Below are 9,619 nucleotides of genomic sequence, written 5' to 3'. Positions count from 1 at the left end.
GCTTCCTCTCTACTGGTGCTGACCCCCGCACCAGTAGAGGAGAGCGAACTGACACACGTCCCCTCCGACACGTGTGCAGTAGCCGACTGCATTTTTTCACCTGCACTAGGCGAGTTCATATATGGATCAGCTTTGTGTACGGAAACCAACCCCGATCAGCATTATTATTATCTGTACAGACGCCATCAATCAGCCAGCAGTTATGAGGAGTCCCTATCCGGCTCCCTATCCTGTATGAACAGCAGCCAAACGTTGTTCATATGGCCTCCCAGCCCAGCCGGATGGCAGAGCTGAGATTCGATACGATGTATTCGAAATCCCAGCTCTGGTGTGCTAGCGTATTTTACCACTGCTAATATAGATTATTTTCCCCCAACTTTTTAGACTCAAAGTAAGCTAACCAAATGGTTAGGCAGACCTTTAAAAGGTTAATCTGTGTGTTGCCCTGTGATGTACTACTGAAGCTCTGTCATTTTGCTTTAGAAGAGGTATTTACAAGTTAAGATATACAAGAAATAAATAAAGAAAATGAATGCTGTAGTATTTTGATGTAGTAGCAGAATATTTAGTTAATACTGCAATGTCACCTTAAACATCCCTAGAAACACCATTGGGAGTAATGTATGGAAGTTCCAAACTTAAAGTGCAGCAGCAAAACTGGAACTGTTTGGCCATAAGGATCAGCGATTAGTCTGGTGCAAAAATGTTGAACCTTATGAGCAGAAACAAAACTTTTCCCACAATCAGGGATTGTTATTTTAGCTGTAGGAACTGGCAATCTTGACCATGTGACTGGCATCATGGATTCACATAAATAGCAAGGCATTTTAAAAAGGAATGTTGTGCCTCCTGGGTTGAACTTCAACCTTGGTAAAAATTTACCAAAGCTTAAATAAGAAATGAGTCCTGATTACAAATACATACTTCAATTTAATTAAATTTATTTAAATTGGAATACTGTGCACACAAAAGATTCATATCAAATCTTTATTCTATCAAACAACATGATAAACATGTGACATAAAAATCATTTGTTTCCTGCTATGTTTATGAGATTAAGAACTGACATAGTATCATCAAGTAGAAGGGTGAAAATTTCCTCGGCCAGTTGAAATTTCACAGTTATCTGGTCAGCACTGTAATCCACCCACTGTTTCTCCTCACTGTAAAGTTCCTGAATCTATGAAAAGATTAAATGTGCATGTTACTGATAATATTTAAAGTAGCCAGAAGCTATGATATTAATTCCTATTAACATTAATAGCGCTTTACGAACCAGAATGTGGTCGACTCTGTCCCTCTTAGCATTCCAGTATTTGCACAGTGTTTGTAGCATCTCTGTCATTTGTTGATCAGTGCGTTCCAGATTAAGCACTTTCTGGATTTCTCTTCTTACAGCAGCCTGTATTGGTATAAAGATTTCATATTTAACTATTTCACTTCTCTCTTTATTTTCATGAAAATAAGAAGATGTAAAATCCTGTAGACTATTTATAATGAGAGAGTTTTGTATAGATAGATAGATCACTTCATTAATCCCATAGAAAAAATCTGTAAACATTTTTATATAAATAACATACAACATCTGTTATGGTTGTTAAAGTTTGAATAGGGTGAATCAAAAGTATTTTTTGTTAAACATTGAATAATCTTAACATTTACTATTAACATTTCAATAATTATTAGAAAACGTTAGCTGAGCCTTTTTTTTTTTTACCATGATGCAACCATCATGCACTGTGTTAATATTCCAGAACATTCCACTAAAACAAAACAATGCAATGAAAAAACAAATGCCAATGAGTATGTACAATTATAATTAGTTTAGATCATTCATCAGCATTTCTTACTTAAAGGAACTAACAGCTGTGACACTGAAGTGTCTTTTATTCAATGTTAAATAAATAATTAACCATTCAGATGTGCTATTTGCTCTTGATGCATTCTCCACAAAGTTGAATCAGTTCATCTGGACACAAGTTTGTTGTAGATATACGTTTCGTCACTCATCCAAGTGACTTCTTCAGTCTGAGCTGGTGGTGAATAACCCAACCTACAACAAACTTCTACAACAAACTTGTGTCAAGATGAACTGATTTAACTTGGTGGATATTTGCTTTTGTATTTACTCAATGTTCTAACTCAGCTTAACTCAGTTGCTTCATGAACAGATGACCTTACATTTTATTCTAGTGGAATCATTAATCTATTATTAACATTAGGTACATTCAGGTTTCTGCTGGATAACAGTGGTTTCATTCTTGCTGCTATTCTGTTAATCTAATTTGTACCTTGTCTTTTTCATGTTGCGTGGTCATGAACACTGACTTCAGGCTCATAATATTTGAAATTCTTTGAATGTTTTAGATTTTTAGCCTGGGATCTTTGGTGACTTCCTGAGTTAGTTGTTACTGAGACCAGTTCTGGGTCTTTCACCAATGTTTTCAGCATTTGGATATAATCTCTTTTTCTGTGATTTGAATTTTGGAGTCATAGAGCCTTGGAAATAGCTTTATAGCTATTTCAGAGAGATATATTTAATTTTCTTCTAAGCTCCACTGAAATATTTACTCTGCTGCCTTATGAGAATGTATGTTTCAAGACTAATGATGAATTAGCTAAATTGGCATATTCAATAAATTTGATTAATTGGTTGAACAAAAGGGTAATTATGCTTTTTATGTGGGTGTGAATTAACTGTTTCCTGAATCAATTATTATTATTTTTTTTACCTGCAATTACCTTTTAGCTAATTAGCATAATTTCTATAATTACAAATAGCATCAGCCTATCAGTTAGAATAGAAAACTAAACAGCAAGGTGAAATAATCTGTCTTAATGATTTCAGTGATTCACTGATAACACAAAACTCCAAAATTCCTAATATTAATCTTACCTTTAACATGTCTACTGATATGTGGCTTGTCTGTAGGACTGACATCACTGATTTATCCACAGTTTTCTGGAAAATGCCTTTCATTTCACAAATCTCGTGTAGAATATCAGATGCTAAATGAAACAGGACCTAAAGAGGGGATAAGCTGCATGTTTATTTAAGAACATAGTAAGTTACACACAGACAGCAATAAATAAAACAATTTTAATAAAGTAGACACTACTGACCTTTCTGTAGGTATTTCGGCCCTTATCATCTACTAAATACTTTGGTGCATCACAAGCATCAAGGGCGCCTTTGTTTTCCTGGCCACAGAGCATCTCAACCGTGAGGTCCACCAGTCTGTAGACAATGCTGTGCTCATGAGGCTTTATCTGTATTTGAGGAGACGTTACAGAATACCCCTGCTGCCACTGATCCATTAGACATGGTTTGTGAGTCATAAAACTGCCGGGTTCTTTTTTCTTAAAATCCTGAGTTTAGAAAACAAAACATTGGTTTACAAATAGGCAGTAATTATTGGTAATATTGTCAATATTTTATGAAAGTACACAGTGGGTAAACATGTTTAGCTTTAATGTAATTCTTAAATCCAGCTTTTACATTTTTCAAAGCATCTGCTAAAATCTCGCCAGTTAACCTCTCAGTTGGAGCACCAGAGTCAGCAAGGTCGTTTTTCTTCCCATTACAATGAACTAGCTTATGATCAACCTAAAACAGAAAAAGTACACAACACATGAAATACTACTTTTTTATTGTAAACTTCTCTAATACTAAAGCACTTAAATGTATACACTGATCAGCCATAACATTAAAACCACCTCATTGTTTCTACACACATTGTCCATTTTCTCAGCTCCACTTACCATATAGAAGCACTTTGTAGTTCTACAATTACTGACAGTAGTCCATCTGTTTCTCTGCATGCTTTGTTAGCCCTCTTTTACCGTTCTTCAATGGTCAGGACCCCCACAGGACCACTACAGAGTAGGTATTATTTGGGTGGTGGATCATTCTCACACCTCACTGTCACTGCTGGACTGAGAATTCAAACAGCAGCAATAGATGAGCGATCGTCTCTGACTTTACATCTACAAGGTGGACCAACTAGGTAGGAGTGTCTGATAGAGTGGACAGTGAGTGGACAAGACTTTAAAAAAACTCCAGCAGCGCTGCTGATCCACTCATACCAGCACAACACACACTAACACACCACCACCATGTCATTTTCACTGCAGTGCTGAGAATGATCCACTAACTAAATAATACCTGCTCTGTGGTGGTCCTGTGGGGGGCTTTGACTGATAAAATGAACAGTGAGTGTAGAAACAAGGAGGTGGTTTTAATGTTATGGCTGATCAGTATCAGTATCTGTATACAATAAGAGTGGCTCACTTTTAATGGAGATGTTGGATCAAAAATATTGGATCTTGAAAAACCTGCACTTGTATTGTCTTTGGGTGCATCGTTTTCATACAGCTCTTGTGTAAACATCTGGTTTGAACCTGAGAAATTATGTCCAGGACCATCCTCGTGTCTGCCTTGATTATTCTCAAAGGGTTTGTTCATATATTTTCCATTCTGGTCACTGGGGGGATCCTTATCTGAGAAAGTATCCTCATCTGCACCAGTATCTAGATCACTACAGTGTTCTTTGTGCAGATGGGAAATGTCCTCAGCTCTCACTAGAACTCCATGGTTCTTCTCACATGTGAAATATTTCACAGCTCGGAATGTTCCATTGTGGTTTCCATTGGGTTTATCAAGTGCAACACCAGCCCAGAATCCACCTGCAAATGCAACGTGTCCCTTGTATTTCAGTACTCCTGGTCTTGAGCTGCAGACAAGAACTTTGTCACCAATGCAAAAGGAGGACAGAGGGTCATGGCTTTCATTGCTCTCATCCACAGGAAGTGAGCTGGTGTATTCAGAACCATCGTCTTCCTGATCTGTTTCTGTGGTCAATACAGGAGGAACCGTTTTTCTCTTATCTTCAAAGATGGCATCAGTGTCATCCTCAACTTCCCTCAGACTCCTGAAGTCTTTCTTGCTCAAACACAAGTCCACAGGCAGAGGAGGTATGTTCTCGCTATTAATGGAAGTATCTTCAACAAAGTCCTGTGGAGCTAGAGGATTGGCCTCACTAGTCCAGGTGATGATCTCAAAGGCAGGTGGAGGAGGTGGTAAACTGTTAGAAAGTTGCCCTGATCCACCTCCTCCTTTAACTGAGGGAAGCTCTGCACTTCCATAAGTCAAGACCTCATCCACGGGAGAAAGGATCTCTGAAAGGTTGGACTCTGGTGACTCATGAGAATGCCCACCAGAATTAACTTTAGGTTCATTCTGATAGGAATATGGAAAGGACCTAGGGACTACAATGAACTTTTCAGCATAAACTAAAGAAAAGTCACTTTTTTCTTCACCGAGGACGTCTCTCTCTTCGTCTGAGCACATAAGTCCTTCACTTTGAAGTGAAAATGGCTCTGATTTATCCTCTATCTCTGAAAGGCTGTCGTCACAAGATGGGCTTTCTTCACCTCTTTTCATATCAATATTTACAACCTGGACTGATTCTTTAAGGTTTCCAGAGACCACTGAAGCTGAATCAGCCTCATATGCTTGCGACTTAATTGTGTATGACTTAGTCCTCCTTGACTCATCACAAATCTCATGATTATTGTTCAGTGCACCTTCAGACCTTCGACTGTTTTGAACGTTGAAAGTCACATTATCAGTTATTGATTTTTCACAATCAGAGTATTCCTTTTGTAGCTTTGCTTTTGTTTGTTCTTCAGGTTGATCAAGGCTGTCCTCATAATCATAAGGTAACTCTTCATCAATGTCAGATGACAAACTTGAAACAGTGGGGGCTCTATCTAAGATTTTATGCTGTTCTGGTGTGAAATGAAGCTCATTTTTGACGGGCTTCCGAGCAGAATATTGAATTTGTTCTCCTGAGTGTATTTCACTTTTGTTGGATGGGTTCACATTCTCGCAAGGCTGCTTTTTCTGCAAAGAGCTCTGTACCTTCTTCTTAGTTTCATTCTCTGTAAGAACAAGAGCAGTATTATTTACAGTAAATAAGGAATGTGTAAACTGTTACAATCTATGGCCAAATATGCACTGATCAGCCATAACATTAAGCCATAACATTAAAACCAGCTCCACTTACCATATAGGAGCACTTTGTAGTTCTACAATTACTGACTGTAGTCCATCTATTTCTCTACATACTTTGTTAGCCCCCTTTCATGCTGTTCTTTAATGGTCACCACAGAGCAGTTATTATTTGGGTGGTGGATCATTCTTAGCACTGCAGTGACACTGACATGGTGGTGGCATGTTAGTGTGTGTTGTGCTGGTATGAGTGGATAAAACACAGCAATGCCGATGGCATTTTTAAACACCTCACTGTCACTTCTGGACTGAGAATAGTCCACCAACCAAAAATATGTCCAGCCAACAGCGCCCCGTGGGCAGCGTCCTGTGACCACTGATGAAGGTCTAGAAGATGACCAACTCAAACAGCAGCAATAGATGAGCGATCGTCTCTGACTTTACATCTACAAGGTGGACCAACTAGGTAGGAGTGTCTAATAGAGTGGACAGTGAGTGGACATGGTATTTAAAAACTCCAGCAGTGCTGCTGTGTCTGATCCACTCATACCAGCACAACACACACTAACACACCACCACCATGTCAGTGTCACTGCAGTGCTGAGAATGATCCACTACCTAAATAATATCTGCTCTGTGGGGGTCCTGACCATTAAAGAACAGGGTGAAAGCAGGCTAAAAAAGTATGTAGAGAAACAGATGGACTACAGTCAGTAATTGTAGAACTACAAAGTGTTTCTTTATGGTAAGTGGAGCGGATAAAATGGACAGTGAGTGTAGAAACAAGGAGGTGGTTTTAATGTTATGGCTGATCAGTGTATTAGGATATCATTCTATTAGTGGGTTTAGCTATTTTTAGCATACAGTTTAGCATACAGCCATGATTCTTTTGTATTTGTATATGCTAAATTTCATTGTTTACTCTGGTGACCTCAACCTGATTCATGAAACCCAAGCTGGCTAAAAGGGAACGGCAGGCTGACGTGCACATGTTTACACTCACCAGTCTCAGCACACATAAAAGACCATCCTACTTCCTCTGTATTTCTACTGCACATCTTGGTGCCTCATTAAGACAGCAGGAGTTGCCCCTGCAGCGATAAAGAGATGAATCAAGTCCCCCCCTTCCACAGACACAGCCAATTTTGTGTGTAGAGTGCCAGGCTGAACCGGTGGGACTAGTCTATTAGACCGCTGTGCCACTGAGCACCCAGCAATTCATACAGAAGAGCTATCTTTCAGTGTGCCACTATCTGTTTATCTTCTGTTATACTAATGCTAGCCTGGGGAAACTGTTATTGTAAGATGGAAAGGTCTAAGCTTTAAGATAAATTAATTGTGACCATGAGGTGCCTGACACTAGTTTTGGTTGATTTTAAGAAAACATGCTTTACTTCAATGCATAATGCCTTTAAACTTTAAAGTCTAGTGGAGGATAAATAATGGTTGACACCTCTTTTTCCTGGGTTGGGTAAAGCTATGGCAAACAATGATCTTATAAAAATAAGCACCATTAACAAAGCAAGGTGGATAAAGAGATGGGTTGCCAAGCTTGGTTTGGGTGAACTTTTCTGACACTTTTATTATAAATTAATATGCCAACAGTAAACAGGCCTTAATGCCCAACAGCAGTGTCGGACTCTTCTAATGCTCTTTAATTTTGTTCCTAATCTAATTAAAAGCCCTTCCAGAAAACAGTAGGGAATACATCTCCATATTTATGTCCATTGTTTTAAAATGAGACATTTTAGCAAGCATAAATGGATGTGATCTATGTCCACATGCTGTTGGCCTGTAATGCATTATATTAAAATCAATACAATTCAGTTATTACAGTCAGATCTGGATAAAGAACACAGATTAAGCTACATTTCCTTGAGCAGGTGGATGAACAGGAAGTTCAGACATTAAGACATTAAGATGGATGAGTCAGCAAAAAGGATGCAGAGTACTGAAAATGGATTATAGTCCTAACAAAGACTTTACGATCAGATAAAATACAATGCAGATTAAAACAATGTGTGGCTAGATGTACAAAGACAGAGCCCATTTCCAAATAAAATTGGGACATTTAAAAAAAAAAAATCTTTTGTAATTTTGTAATCTGTAATTTCTCTTGCACCTTAATTTAACCAGCAAAATATTTCCAATGTTTTTAGTGACTGTTTTGTACTAATGCTTGCCAAACAAATACAATTGGCACTATTTCTTCTACTAAAAACATAAAACCTCATTACTTGAAAGACATGTATAGTAAAAGGGCACTAGCCAGAGTAATTTGTATGCACCGCCATCTTATACTCCTATAATTGAAGAATTAATCTCTGTCTGGGCATATCGACAGGGCTTACACTAAAAGTTTACTTTAAGAATTAAGATTAGACTAGCTAGCATGGCAAACGTTTCACTCTTCCTCTTGTTCACAATCATTAACGTTTACATTTTCGGCATTTAGCAGACACTTTTATTCAAAGTGACTTACAGTTGTGACAATCTAAGCAATTGAGGGTTAAGGGCCTTGCTCAAGGGCCCAACACTGGCAACCTGGCAGTGGTAAGGCTCGAACTGGCAACCTTCTTCTTTTTTTTTCCCCCAATTTAGCACACTCAATTTTGTCTTCCGCTGCTGAGAGATACCAGATTGCATCTGAGGAGAGCACGTCTCTGTACACGCCTCTTCTGACACGTGCACAGCCCTCCTCTTCTCGCCCCTGCATTCTGCACAGGCGTCTCTTCTGCCAATCAGGGTCCTTACACAGCGTATGAAGACCCACCCACCCACACATAGTCTGGCCCCCACCCTGCAGATATGGTGGCCAATTAGTATCTGCTGCAGGCACTGCCAATTATGCCCGCTAGATGGCGCCCAGCCGACCGGTGGCAACACCGAGTTTCGAACCGGGGAGTTCAGAAACTCGGTGCTGGTGTGCAAGCGGAATATCCCGCTGCGCCACCTGGGCGCCTAACACGAACCGGCAACCTTGTGATTACTGGACCAGTACCTTAACCACCAGACTACAACTGCCCTTATCAGTAATAGAATAGTGTGTATGCGGTACTATGTTATATCTATGTATCACCTGAAGTATCCCGTCACCTGCCCCTCTGTCCAGCTGTCTAATAATCAGACACAATTCCTGTAACAGCCAAATCCTCTGTGACATGATTGGCTATGTCTGAGGTGGGGAGGGTACTGGATGACTGAGATTTTTTTTGATTACCTGTACCTTGGTCTTTAGGTCTTGCTTTTTGTAGGTTTGCCTGTTCTGCAGAGTAATGTTCTCCGGAACTTCTTTTCATCCCAAATGTCCATACTTCCTCTGACTTCAGAAGTTTCCTCAGGCCTGCTTTAGTGAAAAACCTGCAGAAGCAGAAGTAAAGTTAGCTCTAACTTTGTTAACTCTCAGTCAGACTGGGCCTGATGGCTTCACGTTGCAGCAGGATCGGATTATCGACACGAGTGTCAGTTAGAACAGCTTTATCATCCCACATGAAAGCAAGCATTGATCTGCGTGGAAATGCACTGCGCTCTGGTGGAATCCCTCAGGTCTTTTCTTTCTCATTATGGAGCAAACGCAGACTCTGAGAAACAATGCTCTGCATGCAA

General features: G+C 39.4%; 1 protein-coding gene across 1 annotated transcript; it reads right to left on the bottom strand.

Moving 5' to 3' along the window:
* Positions 1 to 963: 963 nt before the first annotated feature.
* Positions 964 to 9,369, bottom strand: LOC134335465 (uncharacterized). The gene is made up of 8 exons (XM_063017996.1): positions 9,240 to 9,369; positions 7,017 to 7,104; positions 4,292 to 5,943; positions 3,500 to 3,607; positions 3,124 to 3,369; positions 2,897 to 3,025; positions 1,277 to 1,402; positions 964 to 1,180 (listed from the first exon to the last, which is right to left on the bottom strand). The coding sequence occupies exons 2-8, from the start codon at positions 7,069 to 7,071 to the stop codon at positions 1,028 to 1,030; spliced, it is 2,469 nt and encodes an 822-aa protein (XP_062874066.1). The 5' UTR covers positions 7,072 to 7,104; positions 9,240 to 9,369; the 3' UTR covers positions 964 to 1,027.
* Positions 9,370 to 9,619: the final 250 nt, after the last annotated feature.

The sequence above is a fragment of the Trichomycterus rosablanca genome, chromosome 21 (genome assembly GCF_030014385.1).
Source record: "Trichomycterus rosablanca isolate fTriRos1 chromosome 21, fTriRos1.hap1, whole genome shotgun sequence".
Lineage (NCBI taxonomy): Eukaryota > Metazoa > Chordata > Actinopteri > Siluriformes > Trichomycteridae > Trichomycterus > Trichomycterus rosablanca.
Note: the sequence above shows the minus strand (reverse complement) of the source record. Positions and strands in the feature narration are given on the sequence as shown.

Excerpts from the sequence above, each read along its gene's own strand:
- LOC134335465 (XM_063017996.1), bottom strand. The coding sequence starts at position 7,071 with ATGTGCAGTAGAAATACAGAGGAAGTAGGATGGTCTTTTATGTGTGCT. Across the intron at positions 5,944-7,016 it reads TTTTATGTGTGCTGAGACTG|AGAATGAAACTAAGAAGAAG; the intron begins GTGAGTGTAAAC and ends TTGTTCTTACAG. Across the intron at positions 1,403-2,896 it reads TATCAGTAGACATGTTAAAG|GCTGCTGTAAGAAGAGAAAT; the intron begins GTAAGATTAATA and ends ATACCAATACAG.